This window comes from Vipera berus, assembly GCF_964194415.1.
Source record: "Vipera berus genome assembly, chromosome: 12".
Taxonomy (NCBI): Eukaryota; Metazoa; Chordata; class Lepidosauria; order Squamata; family Viperidae; genus Vipera; species Vipera berus.
Genome location: NC_138215.1, coordinates 3,944,838 through 3,968,001, shown reverse-complemented (window position 1 = coordinate 3,968,001; position 23,164 = coordinate 3,944,838). Strand labels below are relative to the sequence as shown.

Below are 23,164 nucleotides of genomic sequence, written 5' to 3'. Positions count from 1 at the left end.
CATAATATTCCAATAGAAACAGAACCAAATAAAATCTTTGTTTAAAACAATTTACTGTACTTCGCAGTCTTAACAAAATCCATATTTCTTTCTTTTTTCCCCGTCATAAGAATATATATTGTATTTCTATTTATACTTATTAGTCTTTGTAAACTCTCATCATTTATATTAACAAAGTCCACTATAGTCTTTCACATTTTTTTTATATTAAAGGGAAGACTTTTATATATCCATTTTGAAACTCTAAGCTTTTCTTTTAAAAAAATGTTCCGTGGTCAATAAATTCTGATCCCTCTGATGTATCTCTCTGCCTGAAATCATGACAAAGCCCTGGGCCTCTAACCAGTTTTAACATAGTTTGGGCAGCAAACACGTGTGTGTGTGTGTCTGTCTGTCTGTCTGTCTGTCTTGCTAAAAAAGCGCCGGGGATTATGGTGCCCTGCTCTGCTCGGAGCATCAGCTGAACCTCCCAACTCTGCCGCCCTTTGCCATTTCTGGAGGCAGGCAAGGGCAGCGCCCAGCAGAGAAAAAGCAGGACCAGCCTTTCAAAAATGGCCCTTCCCCCCCCCCTTTTTTTAAAAAAAACAGTAAACTGCCCTATGATGTCACGCCTGAGCAAGCACTGACCCACGAAGAAGTGAAGACCCGCCTGGACACCTCTATGAAGAACATGCGAGCCGTAACAGACAAATTCTTGCTGGCTATCATCAGCTCCTTGGAAAAAATCCCGTGAGTTCCAGAAGCTTCTCTTATGGCAACGTTTTCTGGGTTTCCTCTCCTTAACCTCCTCTCGTCCTCCTCTCGTCCTCTCCCTCCGCCCCCCAAAATCTCTTCTGCAGTTACGGGATGCGTTTCATTGCCAAAGTCTTGAAGGATTCACTGCATGAGAAGTTTCCGGATGCCAGCGAGGACGAGCTTCTGAAGGTGAGGAGCCGGATTAGAGGGTCGTTCTGACGGTGGTGGTGGGGGTGGCGGCGGCGGTGGTGGTGGGGCGTTCTGCAGCTTCTGCTTCTGCCTGCCTCCTCCTCCTCCTCCTCCTGCTGCTGCTGGGCTTCTCTGAATAGGCTGTCAGCCAAAGCTTACGCCAGCTCTTCCTTCTTTTCTTAAAGAGAGAGAGAGTGTCAGGTAAGAAATGTTTTCAGAAACAGCCGTTGGTAGCTGCTAAAACAGCCAGCGGGTGACCTCCTCCTCCTCCTCAAATGCTCTCCATTACAGGAAAGGGGCCCCACTTGGCAGGGGGGACCCTTGCAGGCCCTGAATTGGAGCCAGAGCTTGGTGGGATGGTGTGAGTGACACATCGTACCTGGCAGTTTCTCTTGAAGGATAGAAGATCCCGGGCCTCTTCCTACGAAAGACTGAATGCTGTTTTCTTCTCTTTTCTAGCTCTCTGCTTTCCCACACTGAGGCATCGAATCTAGGCTTTCTCTGCAGGTGAATTAACCTTTTTTGGAGAGTTCTGACAGGCAGGTCCGAAGGAGATCTCCCCCCCCCACACACAGAGTAGCTGGCTAGTGACAAATCTGCTCCACCAGCAGCTGAGATATAGCGTGGCAGACAGTGCCAGGCTGTGTGAGAGAGCCAAGTGCCCCCTGGGAAGCAGCTTCACCCTTCTGATTTGGAATGGCCTCCCTGAGGCCTTTCCCCCTTCCCCGCTCGGCAGGCAGGCCCTCATTGATGCCCTTGCTGGAGAAATGCTGCTTTCCTTCCTTTAGCTCAGCTGTTCCTTCTGGGATCATCATTATATCTAAAGTCCTGAAAGTGAGAAGAGAAAACTCTGGCTGCCTCTGCCTTCGAGAATAAAGCTGAAAAAGCCACAACAAACGGGGCAGCTGCACTCCTGGGTGCATCCTGGCACATTTGCGGATGTATCGGTTTAATAAGGATTAAAATGTCTACGTGCCTCTCAAACCTTTCTAAGGAACTCTGCACAATTACCTCGCTTCTAGCTAGCCCTAGGAAAAATAGTGAAATATATCAGGAAGGAATACATGGGTACATCTGTCAGCTTTCCCCAGTGTTCGTCACTGAATAGCCAAGATAGGACGGCTAAAGAGTATTGGTAGCTCAGGGTTGAACTGTGTAGTCTTTGGTGCTTTCTGAGCTGGGTTGTTTTCCTGCAGATGTTTCATTACCAAACTAAGTACTGTCATCAGGACTAGCAGAGAGTGGGGTTTACTCTCATGTTACATACTAGTCCAGGGGTAGGCAATCTTGGCTTTTTTATGACTCGTGGACTTCAACTCCCAGAATTCCTGAGCCAGCCATGCTGAGGGGAAAGGGAGAGGTTTCCAAGCTGAGCCATAGCTGGCTCAGGAATTCTGGGAGATGAAGTCCACAAGTCATGAAAGAGCCAAGGCTGCCTACCCCTGTACTAGTGGCTTGCTCTGTCGGTATTGCTGGAAATGGTCTTGCTGGTTCCTTGGGCTGTTGTTTACTGTTAGCTTGTTTGAGTTGGTAGTTCCTTGATTGGGGTATTTATTTATTTATTTTATTTTTATTTTAATTCCATTTATATCCCGCCCTTCTCCGAAGACTCAGGGCGGCTTACAAGCTTAGCAGTAGCCTTCATTCTATGTATATGCCTGCTTATTAGGGCTTTCACACACACCCCAAGCGGCATTATTACAAAGTCAGCTTATTGCCCCCAACAATCTGGGTCCTCATTTTACCTACCTCGGAAGGATGGAAGGCTGAGTCAACCTTGAGCCTGGTGGGACTGGAACCTGCACTAATTGCAGGCAGCTGGTGTTACTTAAGGAGGCATTAGCCCACTGCTCCACCAAGGCTATTGTTTGCTTCTCTTGACTTTTGGTCTTGACAGGGCAAGCTGCCAAAATATAAATTGAGAGCAAACCCCACTCCTACTAGCACAGATGGTTCTACCTAGTTTGGCAATGAAAGATCTGCAAGAAAACAAGCCAGCTCAGAGAGCACCGGTGACTCCATAATATTTGGATTATCCTGTGACCGAGTAGAGCTCAGTTTCAGGTGCAATGTGATCATGATCCTGCTTTTGCTTTCTCTGCAGCTGAAAAAAAGATTTCCCAAGTTGTATCTAGATACATTTAAGAAAAGGCGCGGTTGACTCTCTGCCACAAGTGTTTGCAATTTTCTTTTTCTTCTAAGATCTGGAGTCTCCCTTGCCTATCTGTGCAATTTAGCAACTTAGTACGGGGAACAGAAGTAGGGAAGGCTTTGGTGGGAGAGCCCAGGCCGCAGGGAACCGACCTGGCATCTTCTTTCTGTTTCCAGATTGTCGGCAACCTTCTGTACTATCGCTACATGAACCCGGCCATTGTGGCCCCAGATGCCTTTGACATCATTGATCTCTCAGCTGGAGGACAGTTGACCACCGACCAGCGACGGAACCTGGGCTCCATTGCAAAAATGTTGCAACACGCAGCCTCCAATAAGATGTTCATGGGAGACAACGCACATCTCGCCCTCATCAATGAGTTCCTGTCTCAGTCCTATCAGAAATTCAGGTAGGGAATTCTAACCAGCGGGCGAGTTGTATGGGGAGGGCGGGAGAGCGGATTATGCTCAGGGATGCCCTAAGACTCGTAGTTCATGACGGAAAGAAAACAGGAGAATCCCCATGTCTTCTCCATTCCCTCAAGCCACCTTGTCCTCAAACACGACAAACACACCAAGCTGTTCTTGGTGTGTGAAATGCAGCTTTGATTATCATCAGGACCAAAACCAAATCTTGTGTTGTTTGGGAGATGCATTTTATTAACATATTTTACAGTGCTTAATTTAAAAGAGAATAACGGACAAGAGTGCAACATGAACACTGCTCCATTTTTTCGCTGTTCCCCAGAGTTTTGTAGATATTTTTGTACGTTTGGGGAATGCTCAATTTGACAGAACACAGAACTTCTTCTTCCCACCTTTATTAAGTTTATGTCCTTTGTTGCACGAAATATCAGTCTCTGGAGTGCAGTAATAATAAACCGATATTAACTTGATTGCCTTGGAAGATTCCAGTAAGATTTTGAAATCAGTGATGCCTGCCTAGCTGTCTGTCGTTTTACAATTGCCGAGTGCCCAGCTCTTTAGTCAAAGACAGATGAGCTCAATCCCGTTGGGGAAAAACAAGAGGCCCATTATTGGGTTTTGTCTCTGAAATCTTCTAGAATCTAGAAGCTGTATAGTCTTTTGCCAACATCAGTCGTGGCACTCACCCAAGGAAGCAAGTAGAAATAGAGGCACCTGGTGGGACCTTGATGGGAATTCAGTCTCGTGTGAAGTTCTGCTTCTTCTTGTTGATCCACTTATGATGGCCTGATTGTTGTTAGCTGCCCGGATTTATAAGTTTGCTCTCATACCCCATAAGTCGCTTAAATTAATAAATGTGCACACTCCTCACATTCTTTCTGCATTTTAATGTGCAGCAGCACAGCTGGTCTCCTCTGGTCGAGACTAAATGTGTTATCCCACAATTTGCATTTGGGATTTGTTCTTGCAAGATAAGTCTTAGGATCCCAGCCCTTGAGTCTGCTTGCCAAAGGGGAGGCATTTTCAGAGCCGAATTTGATTCCGACCTGAAGGGGATTCTGGCTGCAGTGACAACTTGTGGTGCTTTGCCAGAAACCAGAGTGCGAAAGCTGAGTGAAGAGGGAACCTGTACGGATGGTATCTCCATGGGTTAATTTAGGACTGTGGAACCAGAAGCCGCATTTGGAATCTCATGGCACAGTAGTTCAGAGGGCCCCCCTGCTCCCCCACCCCCTCTCCCCGATAGTTCGGAACTCATAAAATGAAATGCTCCAAAAGGCCAGCCACTCTTTGAAGCTAAATCATTTCAAGGTGTAAGGTTTTACACTTAGCCTCACAATTGCCCCAGCATTACACAGGAATTTAAAAGAGCCAAAACAAACTCCCAAGCCGAGGTTTCAGCAAGCAAACAACTTTTATTTTGATCAAAATAGAGCTGGGTGGCCACATCTCTCTTTGTGGCTGGTAGAGAGATGAAGACAACAACCAGGAAAGATGTCTTCCACCTTTTATACCTTTCCAGAACAAAGAGATCTGGTCTTGGTACTAGGAACCAAAAGTTACAGAAAAATAATTCCTACATGATGACTCATACACAACAACCCAGGCTCCATCCGTAACTCCTTTTCCCCTTTAACATGAGGCTTTTACTTTTCCAAAATACATAAAGCATCTGACTACAAAATAACGATTACAAAATAACAAAACAATGATTACATAATAACAATACAAAAATGAGGACCCAGATTGTTGGGGGCAATTAAGCTGACTTTGTAATAATGCCGCTTGGGGTGTGTGTGTGTGAAAGCCCTAATAAGCAGGCATATACATAGAATGAAGGCTACTGCTAAGCTTGTAAGCCGCCCTGAGTCTTCGGAGAAGGGCGGGATATAAATGGAATTAAAATAAAAAAAATATCAATATAAAATGGTGACTAATGGTTGCTATATAAAATAGCTGCTAATGTCAAACTTATACTAAAATCATAAGCACAATAAAATCCCTTCAAAGGCAAATTGAGCTCATTTGGTAATATGAAATCTGAGCACAAATTATCACTGGCAGTTACCACTCTTGGTTGTGGTAAATGAGGTTTTAGGTAACTTACAAGCATTCGAAAAACTAAAAATACACTGGGGCCTGCTTCAGTGCTTCTGGGGTCCCTGGTCTGAGTGGGCAAACCATGTGCTCCGTTCTGAACAGGCCAGGCAGATCTTTGAAGACGCAGATGAAAAAGCATCTCAGCTTCCATGGACTCTTTATACCTTTTCTGCATTTAAGGTGGATGCTTAGCCAGAGTTCTCCGTGGTAGAAAAGAAAGAAAGAAAGTCAAGTTGTAGTTAAAGGAAGCGTCCATTAAAAATTAGCTAAATAGCTCTAAATTTAAAAAAGAATTACAAGAAAACAAGAATAAGGGAAAAAAATCTTTATCAAATTTATCAACTTAGCAAGGCTATCCAACTTTGGGTGACACTCGCTTAATCTTTTAATTAGCAGGGCAGCAGAGCAACGTGGTGTCCTCAGTCCCTGACCCAGGGGCCAAGAAAGGAAGTATTTGGGTAGATTCTCCTTGTAGATGAGAAGCCCCAGTGTGCGTGGAGAAGCCAGGACGTCAGTGGCAGCTCTCAGGCACAATGCATCAACTCTTCTGATGTCTTCAACAAACAGAATAGGTCCCCCAAATGCACACGCCAGAAGCGCTGTAAATGATACCGAATGTTGCCACTCACTTAGCACAAAAGATAAAATCCGGCTTGCAAAGGCCTCTCTTGATCCATAATGGTGCAGTGCAGGATGGAATTGAACTGACTTTGTTTTTCTTTAAAGACGCTTTTTCCAGGCTGCTTGTGAGGTCCCAGAACTGCAAGAGAAGTTTAATGTTGATGAATATTCTGACTTAGTGACACTCACAAAGCCAGTGATTTATATTTCCATTGGAGAAATCATCAATACGCACACAGTAAGTCTTGCATGTTGATTTGTAGTGCTGTGTGCCAATAGCATTCAAGCCTTTAAGCTCTGACAGTGGCCAGATTGCATGCTCTGTGCAAGAGCCTTGCAAAACCTTTTTCCTTTTCCAAAAGGTTTGAAATCCATATAAAGAAGCTTTCTCTCTTCTACCCAAATCAGCTGCTCCTGGATCATCAGGATGCAATTGCCCCCGAGCACAATGATCCTATACACGAGCTTCTGGATGACCTGGGCGAAGTTTCTACCATTGAATCTCTGATTGGTGAGCTTTTCCAATTTATTAGGGCCTCGGCCCTTGAGAGTGGCTTATCTGCTTATCCCCAACCGTTTTTGCTCTCCCGACACAGGCCAGCTTCACTGTCATCTTGTGGGATCTCAGAAGCATGTGTTCTCTGTTGCAGCCCCACCTTCTGGAACAACAGCCCCTCTCCCCCCAAATAAGGGACTAGAGCCCACTTTCCTGGGGTTTTGGAAAGCTTTGAAAACCTGGCTTTGGTCCCAGGCCTGGGTTGATGTTTTTTCTCCCCATTAAATTATTTTCGTCTTAGCTGTCTGTGTGATTCAATGTTTTTAGCTGCTTTTATGTTCTCCCTACTTTTCTACACTGTCCAGAGACCACTGGAATTGGGCAGGCAATACATTCAAATAAATAATAACCTGTCACACAAAACCCCCAGACGTAACAATTTTCAGTAAGAAAGGCAAAAGTTTGGATAGTGGATGTGGCAGTGCCTGGAGACGGCAGAAGAGAAGAGAAAGGGCTGGAGAAAATAACAAAATATAAAGATCTGCAAATAGAAGTGGAGTGACTATGGCAGAAGAAAGCAAAGATAGTATCAATAGCAATAGGAGCCTTAGATGCAATCTCAAAACGTCTGGAGCACCAGTTGAGCACCATCGGCATTGACAAAATCACAAATCAGTCAATGGCAAAAGACAGCTTTGCTTGGAACAGCTTACATCCTAAAACAGACATGTCAAACACAAGGCCCGGGGGCCGGATCCGGCCCGCGAAGTGGTTTCATGTGGCCCGCGAAGCCATCCTGGAAACAGTGAGGGAACGGCCCCCACTGCCTTGGCCCTGGCCCAGAGACCCTCCTTCTGCCAGAGACCCTCAGATCTGTCCCACTCCTGCCCAGGCCCCCATAGGCACCCTTGATGCGAACGATGTAGAGCTGGCCACGCCCACCCAGTAGGCCATACGCACTCTAGCCATGCCCACCCAGTAGGCCACTCCCACCCAGGTCATACCCACCCGGCCCTCTAAGGGCAACCGCAATGCTGATGTGGCCCTCAATGAAATTGAGTTTGACACCCCTGTCCTAAAACAATACCTTTAACACCAACAAACAACAACATCTGTCTATGCCAGGTCCTTGGGACAGATCCAATAGGTGGATAAAAATGCCAGATCTGGCTGGCTGTCCAACAACCCATAAAAGTGACTCACTGGAGCATCTGTAGAAATTACCATGTGACAGCAGTGAAAAATTGGTGGGAGCATAAACGAGCAGGTTAAATTATTGTGGGATTTCCAAATACCCATTGATAAAGTCTTGGCTCATGATGCACCAGATTTAACTGTAATTGAACAAAAGAAAGTGTGGATAATTGATGTGGCAATATGAAAGGGTAATAGAACAGAAGAGAAAGAATTGGAAAGGATCACAAAATAGCACGCTCTGAAAATCAAAGTTGAAGGTTTGGGACCTAAATTGACCACGATGGCCCCAGTGGTTGTGTGTACACTGGGTGCCATGCCAAAAAACGTCTCGGGCAGCACTTTGAAAATCTGCATGTTGGTTGGCAACGTTTCCATCTGTCCATTGCAAAACGTCACTCTTTGGCTCCATCCCTCCGCTGGGCCGATACATTGGCTGAATATCTGAGCCTGGTGTTTTCTTCATGATGCTCTACTCAGGCCGCCCACGGGGGTGGCTTCTTTCTGAGGAGCTGCCAGAGCTTCTGGGGCCGATCCCTGGCCGAGGAAAAGGAGAAGATCATCCTCTCACTTTTCCGCTTCAGATATTGAATGAATTCTGGACACTAATGAACGAAAATAAAAGGCTAAATGGAGTTTTCTCTCTCTCTTTCTCCGTCTCTCGAGCTGGAGGTTAGGCCCCTTGTAGCTTGTCCTTTAGAAAACTGCTGAAGATTTTTATTTAAATTTTTATATCGGGCTTAATAGATTGCATGATGCTTTAGAGGACTTTTTTGAGTCTTATAACTACATAGATATAATTTACTAGAATGGATTTTAAACAGTTATCATCCATTTCTTCATTGGACTGTTAGAAAGTTTCCTCAACGTGGGAGGGATTTTGCTATTTGCTTCATGGGGAATTGCTTTAAACAGAGCTGTATTTTAGCCATCTTAAAGATGCCTTTTATATTCTCCCGCTTCACCATTTTGAGGACTATAAAGGAAGGACACCTGCCCTTTCTCTTGCAGGAGAAGGATGTGGTAACGTGAATGACCCCAGTAAAGAGATGCTTGCCAAAACTGAGGTTTCTCTCACTTTGACAAACAAGTTTGACGTTCCCGGCGATGAGAATGCTGAGATGGATGCCAGGACGATCCTGCTGAAGTAAGTGAACGCGAGGAAGGTCACTTCCTTATAATCGGCCCGGAGCAGGCTTGCCAAATCTGCAGTGAGGGCCTGCTGTCTTTTCAGCGTTGGCCCTCCTGAATGTTGTCTTGGTAAAGGCCCATGAACTTCACATTATGGGAATATGTGTTGCTACCAGCTAAGGCAGATACTACCTTGGCAGGCATTGCCTGATATAATTGGGAGAGCGCAGTGAAGGGCTTTAAAAATGATGGTTAGCACTTTGATTGGACCCCCAAATCAGCCAGCAGCCAGTGAAGTAACCAGCATAGATGTAATGCTACTCTGGGGGGATGTTTCCCCCCCCGGCCCCCCAGGAGCCTGGCCATCACATGGCATCAGCATCCCATAGAACACATTATAGTAGTCTAACTGTGTAATGATCAGGACGTAAGACACTCTTGTTAGGGCATCCTGGTTGAGATAGTTGTAATGGTCTGTGGGAGAGAGGAGTAAGAGCCACAGGCTAGACAGCCATTGGGTAAAATGTATTTCAGCTCACAGAAGGAAAAGGGGCCTGGGGAGCATGTCAGGAGAGACCTTCCTAGTTTTCTGGAAAGTAAAAATAAGGGAGGGAAGAAGTGTTTTCAGACTTGCAAAATTGTGTTACTTACAATGAAGGTAGTAGCGTTAGTAATGCTTTGTGTTCTTGTCTGGATTACCTTGAAGGGCTGACTTAGTTGCATAATTGGTGTAGTAGTGGAAGCTAAAGTAAGGTTTCCAGTTGCTGCTTCAGCAGGTAGCTACCAGTCCAGAAAGAGCCTTGCACCACACACCAACTACTGGTGTTTATTGGAAAGAAGCAGCTCATTCTTGCCAGAGTTTAATTGGAGCATGTTTAATCCTATCCAAACCTTGGCTCCTCCAGGCACCAGTTGCTATTGCCATCTCAGCTTGGGTGTCCTCGGCATATCGCTGACGGTTCACCCAAACCAGCAGACAACCTGTCCCAGTAGCTGCTTAGATTAGAACATTAAATAATGTCTACCTAGAGGAAAATATTAAGCCTTGGGGAATTGCATAATGAAGCTATCATGCCCTATCTCAAAGAAGCATTAATGGATCCTAGATCCAACTGCACAAACCTTGACTGGCCATGCAGAGGAGTCAGGAGGGGCATGGTCAACTCGCAAAGGACGTCGTCCATTTCTTCAGACTCTACCAGCTCAAAAGAATCCTAGTTAATTCCACAGGTTATTGCCCCATTCAACCTCGATCTGTGGATTGGCGGCAGTGATGGGGGGAGGGTATAGTTTCGCGCTCGCAACCTAACTCCCACACATGCGCAAATGAAGCTTTGTGCAGCCCAGTTCCCAACAGGCCGTGGACTGGTACCAGTCCGCTGCCAGGGCGTTGGAGACCCCTGCTTAGACTGTCCAGTTGGCATCAAAACAGCTTTATCCACTAAGAAACTCACAAATCCATCTGGCTTGCCTATTGAAGCTTTGGTTTGCCTGTGTTCCCCAGAAGGGTTCAAGTTACACCTGCAGTAGGTCTACCAGTTAAGAATCCATGGATGCAATAATTGTGCAGAGGATTGTTCCTTAGCCGCTCTTAATGCACAGTCTAGGGTTCAGCATGAGCCGTTAGCAGTGCTGGATGTGAAAGACTTTGGGTTTAAAGCCAGGGTCCTTCCAGCTGTCTTTACTTTCCTCAGCCCTTAGTAAACCAAGGAATCAATTGGGATAGCCAACCAAAGAGAGGCCGCACTGCGGCCTTTGTACCCCCACAGCAGTTCCAAGGGTGAGCCAGGCACCATTTTTGCCAGAAGGTTGAGGAAATCTTCAACCTCAAATGACCCATGGACTTGATCCTGATCCATTAGGTGCCTGAGCAGGCCGAAATGTGTGTCTGCTTCCGTTGCAGGGGTTCAGAGTATCCATGGTCCACCCTTGACATCTATCTGGCAGGATGGACATAGACATAAATCATTTATCATGCTTTCCATTCTTTTTCTTTCCTAGCACCAAACGTTTAATTGTGGATGTAATCCGTTTCCAGCCAGGAGAAACGTTAACAGAGATCCTTGAAATTCCAGCGGCTGCTGAGCAGGTATGAAAGATACTTTACTCTCCATGGCTCTATAGCTACAGGTAATGGTAAGGAATTGTCGTGCCAGTTCTGAAGTAGTGGCTCTTTGGCAGGCCAGGGACACGATGAGAAATTGTGATTTACAAATGACACATTGACCCTTTTCTAGGAAGTTGAGCACCAAAGGGCCATGCAGAGACGGGCTATTCGGGATGCTAAAACTCCTGACAAAATGAAGAAATCAAAGTCAATCAAGGAGGATAATAACTTGAGTCTTCAAGAGAAGAAAGACAAAATTAAATCAGGGCTGAAGAAGCTGACCGAACTGGGCATGGCAGACCCAAAGAATAGATACCAGGATTTGATCAATGACATTGCAAAGGTAATTTTTTTGTGGGAAGCTGGAGCAGTGCCAGGATGAACAACCTTAGCCAGTGAATGGTTGCTTAAACAGGTGTTTGGGGAAAGGGGGAATGGTCAGTTGTGTGGCACAGAAGGGCTGTGTGTTCTCATCCCAAAGGAACCTCTGGGTCCACCATGGTCAGATGATGGCCAGGTTTTTTAGCAGTGTCTCAGATCTTCGAGTCAAAGCCTGGTTTTTCATATATTCCTCTCCTGGTTTAGGATATCCGGAATCAACGTCGCTATCGCCAGAGGAGAAAAGCGGAACTGGTCAAGCTTCAGCAAACCTATAGCGCACTTAATTCCAAGGCTACTTTCTATGAAGAGCAGGTGGATTACTATAAGAGCTACATCAAAACGTGCTTGGATAATTTGGCCAAGGGCAAGTGAGTGCCATCTCCCAAGATTTTGCAATTGAACTTTTGTCACAGAAATTATTGAAAAGGGACTGAGAGTAGTTGTGATAGAAAATATTTACATAATGTAGTTTTTTTTTTGGCAGGGGGAGGAGAAATAGAATCCTCCTTTTTTCAGGAATGACAATAACTTTGGGGCCAGGATTGCTCAGCTCAGAGCAAGTAAGTTAAAAGTGTCACAGATACTGCTGGACTTCCCTCAACCAGATTCTGATGTTTCTTACTTTAGGGTCTCAAAAAAGCCACGGGAGATGAAGGGGAAAAAGAGCAAGAAGATTTTTCTGAAATACACAGCAGCCCGACTCCATGAAAAGGGAGTTTTGCTAGAGATTGAAGACCTACAAGCCAACCAGTGAGTGTTTCTGTACCAAAAAAGCCATGTGGGAATAATTAAATCTGGCACGTGGCATCGCGTTTGCAATAAGAGAAAGTAGAGTTGTTTATCAAATGTTTCTGCCCTTATCATTCTCTTGCCGTCACAAGGGGGACCCTGTTATGTGGAAAAGACATACACATCCTTGTTGCGGATTTGGGACAGGCTATTGATTTGTAAGGGACGCGGTGGCTCAGTGGGTTAGGATGCTGAGCTTGTCGATCAGAAGGTCGGCAGTTTGGCGGGTCGAATCCCGAGTGCCGCGTAGCAGAGTGAGCGCCTGTTACTCGTCCCAGCTTCTGCCAAACTAGCAGTTCGAAAGCACGTAAAAATGCAGGTAGAAAAATAGGAACCACTCCGGTGGGAAGGTCACAACGTTCTGTGTGCCTTTGGCGTCTAGTCATGCCGGCCACCTGACCACGGAGACGTCCTCGGACAAGCGCTGGCTCTTCGGCTTTGAAACGGAGATGAGCACCGGCCCCTAGAGTCGGAAACGACTAGCACGCATGTGCGGGGGAACCTTTACCTTTACCTTTATTGATTTGCCAGGTTGGTCTTTTGAGCTTATAGAAAAGAATCTTGCTGTATCCTTTAGCCCCTGCTTTGCACTTTGCACCCAAATTCAGCTCGTCATCCATAAAAATAGTTCCTATTGTCCCTGTAAGCAGTAGCGGTTGTTATCTCAGATCTGGCTCCCAATAGATTTTTGTGAAGAGAATTGTCGTTTTGGGCCATTTCACGCTTCAAGTGATGAATAGTGGAATGATGATACTGGAACCAAGATTATGTAGTAGGATATGGTGGAAATGTGCCTCTTCCATGCTCACACTGTGGAACAAGCCATGAATTATTGGTATGGGATATTTGTTTGTTCGTTCATTCATTCTGTTTATATATTAGTGGATTTCACAAAATGATTCCTAGCTTTTACAAAATAAAAACAGGATAAAAATCAGTGATGATATAAACAACCAGATGTCTATGGAGATTCTTAATCATCCAGGTCATAATTGTCCCACACATGCTTTTCCAGAAGGCAACTGGACTTTCTGGTTTTTTCCTTGAAAACATTTCGCTTCTCATCCAGAATTGAAGATGCTTCTTGGATGAGAAGCAAATCCTTTTCAAGGAAAAGAACCAAGAAAGTCCAATTGCCTTCTGGAAAAGCCTGTGTGAGAACCACTAGATAGTGGTAAGAGCCAGGATAACGATTTCTTCCCCAAAGACAGTTTAGTCTTGAGCAGTTCCAAAAGGCCAAAAATGAGAGTAGCTTTCTAATCTCAAGGGGGAGAATATTCTGTAGCTCAGGGCTTCTGGCATACAACCATTTTAATTCACAGCCACAGCTTTTTATATCAGTTGCCATTTCTGGGTGATCTACAGAGGCAGCGATACGTGGTGTGCGAATGACAGCTGTTGGCTGCCAGGTCTGCAGCTCCATGTCAGATCTCCAAAAGTGAATGTCCCCACCGCCACCTCTAGCCCTGCCAGCCATTGCCTCCACCAGCCTATCCAGCAACTACAAAGCGGCACTTTTGGATGGAATGCTACCTTTTCAAAGACTGTCTCTGGAGATGTCTTCTGCATGAACTGTCTCCATTGGCTTCAGTTTCAACCGGTGTCATGCTGTCCACGACAACAGATCAGGGCTTTAACAGCCTCTCTGGCTCAGTGCTTCTCTCTCCACTCAGGTTCCAGTGGAGGTCATCTTCCAGACCAACAATTTTTCATTCCATAAACAGGTCTGAGTCCAGATGGAAATGGATCTGGGCAATCTGCTTCTTCAAGAGTGCTCTGTAGCTGACAGCATACCACTTTCTCAACATATTTCCAAGAACAGCCAAGTCTGCCTTCAGTCAATGGGACAAAACATCAGGCGCATTCCTTGGGGAGCCCAGGGTCAAGATGTACAGTTGGGTATAATCGGCATACTGACGATGCAGATCCCAAAGTGGCAGATGACCCGCCCGGCAGTTTCATGTTGAACAGAAGCGGGGAAAGGATCATGGCCTGTGCCACTCCATAACTGAGGGCTTGTGAACTTGACCTCTTCCCCAGCTTGCCACATCTGCACTGACTGGAACCAACCATGGAGAAAGGAAGAAATCCGTGGTAACTTGGTGCCCCTTCTTCCTTGCACCCAGTTCAGAAAGATACTGTACGGACCTGCCCCAGCTGGTCCCTCAGGAAAGCAAGACTCTTGAATCCATTGAGTTGAATCAAAAGAACTTTTACTGAGAGAAACGGGTTGCAGTAAAGCCAGGCAGAATCATAAAGCATAAAGCAGTTCTTTCATTTTCCCCAATCTCAACCCCCCTCTGACCAGTCCACCAGCAGCCAGTGCCATGTCCGGAAGATATTTTGAGAATGCTGAAGTGCTGGGCAGATAACAGATCACTCTCAGGGCACAACAATCTTGGAAGCAGGAACCAGCTGGAAAGGAGTCTGTCCCATCTCCGATGACAGTTTCCCTCCCTAATGCCCAAGCGTGCGGCAAAAGCCAAAGCATCCAAAAAATGCCCGTCCCTTTCCCCATCCAGCACAATGGCAGGACAGATTGGTGGACCTGACAAGCTGCCCCTTTGAACAGTGACGTTAGTCCTGCAAAACAAAACAGAACAAAAGGGGAGAAGAGGGTAAAAAAACAACAGATTAATCTAGGTTTATCAGGATACTGGTTATGAATGTGCTTAAGAAGCCTAGCAGCCCTAATTTGGTGGGTGATCAACCCACTCATTTTAGGACTCGGGAAAGTCTTTCCAAGATTACTAAATATTGAAGCTTCCCTCAATGTTTATGGGAATCTAAAATGTTTCTGACCTCCAAGTGCTGTTCCTCCTCTCTCATCAGGTGGTGGCGGCATTCAGGTCTGAGAGGGAAGGTGATTTTGGTCTTTAGCAAATTATAGTGGAACTTCGGGTGGATTCTCCGAAGGAACTTGGGCAAATCTAGTTTTATGGTGACTGGGTTAATGATGCATTTGATGGGAAAGGTACCCACAAATTTGGGTCCTAATTTTTTTGATGGTTGCCTAGGTCCAGTCGGGGAGGGAGCCCTGGACAAGGCTTCCCCCTAGCACTCCGCTTAGTCCCCATGGAGAGCTGTGAGTCTCTCCGAGTTGACCTAACTAGATTGCAGGTATCAGGTGGACAAATAGACTCGATCGCCAATGTTAAAGGCTTTAGGTTTCATTTACTTCTTGTCAGCTTGCTTTTTATATGCATCCCATGCATCCGCAAGGAACTTTCTCACCACTGGCCAAATAATTCGTAATTGTGAGACCCACTCATTTAAGGAAGGTACAGGGGGGGTCACTCAGTGGTAGCTCGAGCATTGGGTAAAACTCCTGTTCTGTTGCTACTTTAAAAGGGGTGAACTCCATGCTACTATGAATCAAGTTATTGTAAGCCACTTCTGCAAAAGGCAACAGGTTTGCCCAGTTCTCTTGTTGGTAGTTGATGTAGCATCTAAGGTATGTTCCAACACTGAGTTTGTACGTTCACACTCCCAATTCATTTGGGAGTGGTGATTGGAGCTAAGCCCCTGATCAGTCCCAAAGAGATTTAAAAATGCTTGCCAGAGCTTGGAGGTGAATTGCGCCCCCTTATCAAAAATGCTGCATTGCGGGGCTCCATGCAACCTATAAACATGTTGTACAAATAGTTTGACTAACACACGTGCTGAAGGGATTTTCTGGCATGGGACAAAATGTACCTGCTTGGTAAACAAGTCAGTTATTACTCATATAACGGTATTTCCTGAACTCTCTGGGAGTTCTTCTATGAAATCCATGGAGCTGCTGGCTCAGCCACCGTTTGAAGGAATCCTGGGGTTTTCCCTTACTGCTGTTTGGCCAAGGCGCAAATGGGGCAACTTGCCACATAGCTTTCAATGTCCTTCTTTAAGAATGGCCACCAAAACTGTCTTTTGACCAAATGCAATCTCCTTACAAAACCAAAGTGGCCTGTGGTCTTGGAGTCGTTACTTTTACCCAGGACCATTAACCATTGGCTTTCTGGCACATATAGCTTAACCCCTATCCAAGCCAAACAGTCATGGACAGAACATTGGTTCTTGTGGCTTTGAAGCCACTTGTCCTCCAGTAGTGAAGTTTTAAGGGCCATGGTCACATTACTGTCTATCAGCAGCTTCTCTCTTGCTTGCGCTCAGGTTATCATCAGTGCAGCCAACTGGCATGATGGGATTAATGGTTTGATTACATTGGATCCGGTGCAGTTATATTGAGGCATTTGCCTTCGTCGGGCCAGCTCCAGCTGGGGTGGCTGCCCTCAGTGTTGCTACTGTGCCTGTGATGGCTGGGGTTGCCAAGGCCCCTTGCATGGTGACTATGGGTGACACTCTCCCATCATTGTTTTCCTCTTGGGCCGGCTGGACCTCGCTGGCGGCAGCCTTGGCAAGGGATTTGCGTGCCTTGAGGGTTTGGAAGGCATTCATCATAAAGCTCATGGCTTGCTTCATCAGTAAGTCAGTGTGGTCAGTTTCTCTGCCTTCCCCTTCCTCTTCTTTGAGCTCTTCCAGCTCTGGTTGCCACTCCTGTCATTGGGCGCCACGACTTCCACAGGGGAGGGTCACTTCCTTGGCCCTTCCTTCCCTGTTGTCTTTCCAATGCCTATAGACCACCTGGGTCTCGACGAGGCTTCCAGCCTCTTCCATCCATTCAGAGAGGTCCAGTCGGTGGGGGGGAGCCCTGGACGTGGCTTCCCCCCAGCACTTGGCTTCCTCCTGGTCGCTGCCTTGTGCTGACATTGTATGCACAGTCCCCATGGAGAGCTGTGAGTCTCTCCGGGTTGACCGAACTTACGTATTCCGCCTAATGTAAGGACCTGCCCCAGTCTCCCCTTCAGGAAAGCAAGACTCTTGAATCCATTGAGTTGAATCAAAAGAACTTTTACTGAGAGAAAGTGGTTGCAGTAAAGCCAGGTGGAATCTGAAGGTCCTGCGCAAAGCATAAAGCAATTCTTTTGTTTTCTCAGTGGACAATGTGATGCTGGGAAGATGTTTTGAGAACATTGAGGTGCTGGGCAGATAACAGGTCACTTTCAGGGCACAACGGCCTTGGAAGCAGGCAGCAAGGAGTCTGCCCTGTCTTTGAAGACAGACCCCCTCCCTAATTCCCAAGCGTACAGCAAAAGCAAAATTATCCCAAAAATGCCAACTCCCCTCCACCTCCAGCACAATGGCAGGACATGTTGGTGGACCTGACAGATACTGTGATCATTATCAAAATCACTGAGAAAGCAAGGAGCACCACTCCCATTCTGGCTTCATGAAACAGCATTAACAAGCACAACAAATGCCATCTCAAGCTTTCGTCCTTGGTACTGTGTACTTCTGTAAAGGTGTAGTAATTCTTTACATACAATTCCTCTTCCTCCTTTATGGGTCTGTTTCCTTTGAACAAATTGTATCCTTCTAGTAGTATGTTGCAAGCATGCTTTCCATCTCACCAAGTTTCAGTAATAGCCGCACTATGATCCCCGACCACCTGTGCTAGAAGGTCAGTCTCCCGTACTTTGAGGGTTAGTGGCTTAAGGCTGACCCTCTTGCATGCTCTCCTTTACAACTGATCTGCTGCCTGGTTCTCCAGCCTTTCCCATAGCTGTCATCTCTGCTCTCCACCGTGCTGCGTTTGGCCTGCCGTGCCTCCACCAGCGGCCACTTTTAATTTCCAATTTTTTGTTTATCAAATAAGAAAATGGGGGAAATGGTTTTGATTGAAAAGTGACTTAGCTGACCACTGTGGCAAGCCAATCCATCTGTTGAAACTTGTAAATTGTATTTTGTTTTTAATCTATAGCTATGATAATATTTCTGTTAATATGAATCACGTGATGTCTCTTTGTGTATCCAACCGAATAGGTTTAAAAATGTGATATTTGAAATTGGCCCAACAGATGAAGTCGGAGACTTCGAAGTAAAAGCCAAGTTCATGGGAGTTCAAATGGAGACATTTATGTTGCATTATCAGGTATGAACTTTACTCACGAGAGCTCTTCAAGTGACCCTGTGGGGAAGATGTTAACTCTGCAAACATTTACTGGCAGAGATTTTTAAAAGATAAAATCTGGCTGAAGAATAGAATGACTGGGTTGTGTTAGTCAGGCAAAAGTGGAAAAAAATATAATACAATGCCAAAACGTCCAAGCCTTGTATTTAAAAGTATTGTTGACAAATCATGGATCTCTTCTACGCGATGTGAATTAAGTAAGTAGTATGTGTTAAGTATTCCTACATTTTTATTCTGGTACCAGAAACTCTCAAACAATCTATCAGCATCTTGCGGTTTCTACTGTATGAGAAAGAGGGCTCCCCTCATGTTCTGCTAGTGATGCCATGTGCTGAATTGCCAAGCCAGCTGGAAAATGCTTCTTTCAGTCTGTAAGATCAGGCCTGTTCATCATTGGCTACAGTGAAATATTCTCATTACGCATTTGCAGTTTCGAAAAGACATTTAACACGAGAAGGGAAACGTTTTGGGTCTTTAGATAGGTAAGTGCTAGAAATTGCACTTGGGTCTTTAATATTTCTGCAGGCAAAAGGCAGACCGTAAGGATGGGTGGTATAGTTGGGGTGGGGTGCAGGAGGCTTCTCCACTGCTTGTTCTGGCAGGTCCTCACCTGAGAGGCGTTGAAGCCATGGAGGATTGGAAGGGGAGGGTGTGAAGGGGATCCTGAAACTTGGTTGCCTCTGGGCATTTTTCTCTGCTTGTTAGATTGGTTGCCTCAGGATCTTTCCTTGCCTCTGGATGGCATTTCTCTGGAAGGAGAGACCAAAGGGGCGAGGGGGGTGAGAGCTTTTCTCAAGAGCTGCTGGTTTGTCACCATCTTGGCTTGTGTTCAATATTAATTTAGCCTTGTTTTTAATAGCCTTAAATATTGATACTTATACTAAAAAGCTGATTGACGGATTGAATGACAGGGTCTATCTGGAGCACAACAAAGTCAAAACAAAAATAGAAGCTAAAAATAAACCGTCAAAGTAATCAAAAATCAATAGTAAACTGACTAAATCCTGGAAGAAGACTGCTTGGGCTTCTTAATGGATGCCTCTGCATTTCATAAAGATCTATATCCCGTTGTACCCAATTAAACGTGGGGTGCGACTCCTGCAGTGGGGGGACATATAAATGTCCCAGGGGTGTTTGATGCTTAAAGAACCGTAAAGGGGCTCCCCTACCAAGAGGCTAACAAATACCTTAGCTTCAACCCATTAAGAGCTGTTTGGGTCTGGAGCAACCGCCCTAATCCTATTCAAATTCCAATTCCAGTCTCAGCGGCAGGAAAACATGCTTTTTCTCATGGTTCCTTCTATCTCCTTGGCTGGCTTCCATGTCCAGGGATATTCCATTAGAATAGAACAGAGCTGGAAGGGACCTTGGAGGTCTTCTAGTCCAGCCCCCTGCTCAAGCAGGAGAACCAATACCATCTCAGACAAGTGACTGTACAGTCTCTTCTTAAAAACTTCCAGTGATGGAGTGCCCACAATTTCTGAAGGCAAGTTGTTCCATTGGTTAATTGTTCTAGCTGTCAGGAAGTTTCTCCTTAATTCCAGGTTGCTTCTCTCTTTGCTCAGTTTCCAACCATTGTTTCTTGTCCTTCCCTCTGGTGCTTTGGAGAACAGGTTGACCCCCTCTTCTTTGTGGCACCCTCTCAAATACTGGAATACTGCTATGATGTCACTCCTGCTTCTTCTTTTCTTTAGACTAGCCAAACCCAAGTCCTGCAGCCGTTCTTTCACATGTTTTAGTCTCCAGGCCTTTGATCATCTTAGCTGCTCTTCTCTGAACTTTTGCCAAGGTTTCAACATCTTTTTTGTAGTATGGTGACCAAAATTGGTTGCAGTATTCCAAGTGTGGCCTCATTAGAGTTTTATAAAGTGGTACTAATACTTCGTGTGATCTTGATTCTGTGCCTCTGATGCTGCCATCATTGTTCTGGCTTCTCTAGCGTGTTTCAGGGCAGCTAGAAAGGCCGGCTTGCAACCCCTGTCCGGATGGGGTTCAGATGTCTGAAGAACTGCTGGGTTGATAACACAGAGTGCCTCATGCTCCCTGCTTGATCTCCTAACTTGATGCGACTGTGAATGATACAGCTGCTGAAATGGCTCAGAAGTATCTAGATGCAAATTATTTTAGGCCAACAGCTGGGCATTTTGATAAGACATTGAAAATATATATATTTCTCTTCTTTACCATTGAAGGTGTTCTCTGAATCACTGTGTGAAAAATATAGTCCCAGTTTTTTTGTTGGTAGCTATTCCTTTAAATAAGTTCTAATAAAACAGGTCACTAAAATAAATATAGAAAATTTGGTTGATAACTTTAAATCCAGAAGATACTTGTTACTTACTACTTGTCGTTATTTTTGTCAGATTGAGGTTTGGATGCATTAGGGTTCCTATTATCCTGAATTCTTGGCCGAGCCTTAACACATCTTTCTCCCTTCCTCCCTTTCTCTCTCTCTCTCTCTCTCAGGATCTGCTGCAGCTGCAGTACGAAGGTGTAGCTGTAATGAAATTATTTGACCGAGCAAAAGTGAATGTTAATCTGCTTATTTTCCTTTTGAACAAGAAATTCTATGGGAAGTAAGTCCCTTTCCTGTGGCCGCATGATTAAATCCTGCATAGGATCTCTGTCCTCAGTATGGAATATCCGCTATTGGCATCTCATTCCGACATTGCTACACACATTTCTTGCATATTGTTTCCTAAATACTTGCTAAAAGGTCACAATTAATTAAACCATTGTTATCACCTTTTCTTGTCTCTAAATATTTGTTCTAGGATTTTTTTAAAAAAAAAACAGAGGTCCAAAAAAAGTCCTAGTGTGCTAAGCAAACAACTGAAGCAGAATGAAGAGAAATATCACTTATTACCATTATTCAAGTATCTATCTGTCAACTGTCCAGTTGGCAAGTCCAGAAATTTACCAAGAAATATTTACCAAGAAATAAAACTTTACTGAATAAACCACATTGGCACAGAAGAAGCGAAACCAACTCTGGATTCCCCGCACAAAAGCAAGCATAGTTAATTCCCTCTTTCTGTTCTGACCTGGTTCCCTGGACATAACAGACGTGCCAATAAATCTCCAGCGTTCCTTTTATTCAGGAACGCTCAGAAGGCTCTCCGACTCCCAGCGCCAAACAAGTTTCCAAACAAGACATAATGAAACAAATTCCCAATCCCACAGTTTTAAATAGAGAAAATTTGGGCCCAGTGGGAAAAACAAGTAGGCTGTGGGGTTGAGGTCTCCAATAGAAACATATAATCCCTCTCTCACATTTTTAAGTTCACATTTATAAGATTCAAATGTAACCCAAAATACAGAAATACATTATACAAAAGACTGTATCCAACTTTTCAACAATTTCTTGAAATTCCTAGACCAGGGTTTACATGAAGGGCTTCTGGCAAGAGAAGAATGTATGCCCAAGAACCAGGAAGAATGTATTCAGAAAATGACTGTCTCAGCTTATCCAAGGGCTTTAAACTGAAATTGAGCGGGGATGGTGATCAATCTTTAGGACCTCAAGACAACCAATCAAACAATGAGGGAGTGATGGGAAGGACGAAAAACCTGGATGCAAACTAGGAGATGTAGGAAACATATCCAGGGTCAGCCATAAAGGACTTAGATGCCTATATAGTAATGGTCATTTATTTAATTAGTGTATGGCATATCGTACATGGACTAGCAATATAGAATAGAATAGAGCTGGAAGGGACCTTGGAGGTCTTCTAGTCCAGCCCCCTGCTCGAGCAGGAGAACCTATATTGTCTCAGACAGATGGATGTCCAGTCTCTTCTTTAAAATCTCCAGTGATGGAGCCCCCAAAATTTCTGGGGATAAGCTGTTCCACTGGTTGATTGTCCTCATTGTCAGGAAATTTCTCCTTAGTTCCAGGTTGCTTCTCTCTCTGGTCAGTTTCCAAAATTTATATTTCCAAAATATAAATTACCGTAACATGTCATCTAAATTAGTAGAACACAATAAAATATAAATGTTAAAAAGATCTGTGTCTAGTTGTCAATGTAGGCCATCTAACCATTGAAGCACAGCATCCTGAGTCCTTCGGGAATAGGGCAGTATAGAAATCTAATTAAATAAATAAAATAAATCATTTATATAAAATAAATCAGATACTGGACCGGTATCTGCCCTCAGTTTATAGCCAGTCACAGTGTGATCTACAGTTTGAGGTGGGACCCCACAGTCACACTGAAGGGAGGATGTTATGTCAAGAAATTGCACAGCAACTATCCAAATGAAGTGGGAGAGACTGACATGAACTTGTAGTTTTATATAACATTTATGTTTACAGCAGACAATGTAATCAGGAACACAGGAATATGATGAGGTATATTAAATGGTATACAGAACACAGAAGAAAAAGGTGGGCAAAAAGGCATTGGTTTTAAATATTGGTTTCAATTTTTCACTGCTTGCTATATAGGTTCTCTTGCTTGAGCAGGGGGCTGGACTAGAAGACCTCCGGGGTCCCTTCCAATTCTATTCTATTCTATTCTATTCTATTCTATTATTCCATTCCATTCCATTCCATTCCATTAGCTTTGGATAGGTTGTGACGACATGATTACAGTATGATTACTAAGCCAATGAAGGGGAGGTAAATTTGTAACGGCAATGAAGAATATAAAGAATGAAGATTTAAGGTGTGACCACTGTGTGCTTGCATGCACAAGGAGCACCCCATTTACAAAGGAGTGCAAATAAATTACCATTGTTTTCTCTTGGAAGTTTTGGCTGGATATTATTTATTTCAACTAGAGTAGACAGTGAATCCCACAGGTGGGATATTAATCCTCCCTTGTATTTTATC

The 23,164-nt window shown here is 44.7% G+C and overlaps 1 protein-coding gene across 1 annotated transcript in view; it reads left to right on the top strand.

Moving 5' to 3' along the window:
• Window positions 1–21,076, top strand: part of IQGAP1 (IQ motif containing GTPase activating protein 1) — a 95,036-nt gene extending 73,960 nt beyond the window's left edge. The window contains exons 27-38 of the mRNA XM_081337736.1: window positions 589–729; window positions 840–924; window positions 3,253–3,485; window positions 6,328–6,460; window positions 6,631–6,733; window positions 8,924–9,059; window positions 11,045–11,132; window positions 11,281–11,493; window positions 11,736–11,899; window positions 12,159–12,281; window positions 18,183–18,291; window positions 20,797–21,076. Coding sequence (XP_081193862.1) covers window positions 589–729; window positions 840–924; window positions 3,253–3,485; window positions 6,328–6,460; window positions 6,631–6,733; window positions 8,924–9,059; window positions 11,045–11,132; window positions 11,281–11,493; window positions 11,736–11,899; window positions 12,159–12,281; window positions 18,183–18,291; window positions 20,797–20,910 — 1,642 coding nt within the window. The 3' untranslated portion in view covers window positions 20,911–21,076. The remainder of the gene's footprint in view (window positions 1–588; window positions 730–839; window positions 925–3,252; window positions 3,486–6,327; window positions 6,461–6,630; window positions 6,734–8,923; window positions 9,060–11,044; window positions 11,133–11,280; window positions 11,494–11,735; window positions 11,900–12,158; window positions 12,282–18,182; window positions 18,292–20,796) is intronic.
• The last annotated feature ends 2,088 nt before the right edge of the window (window positions 21,077–23,164 follow it).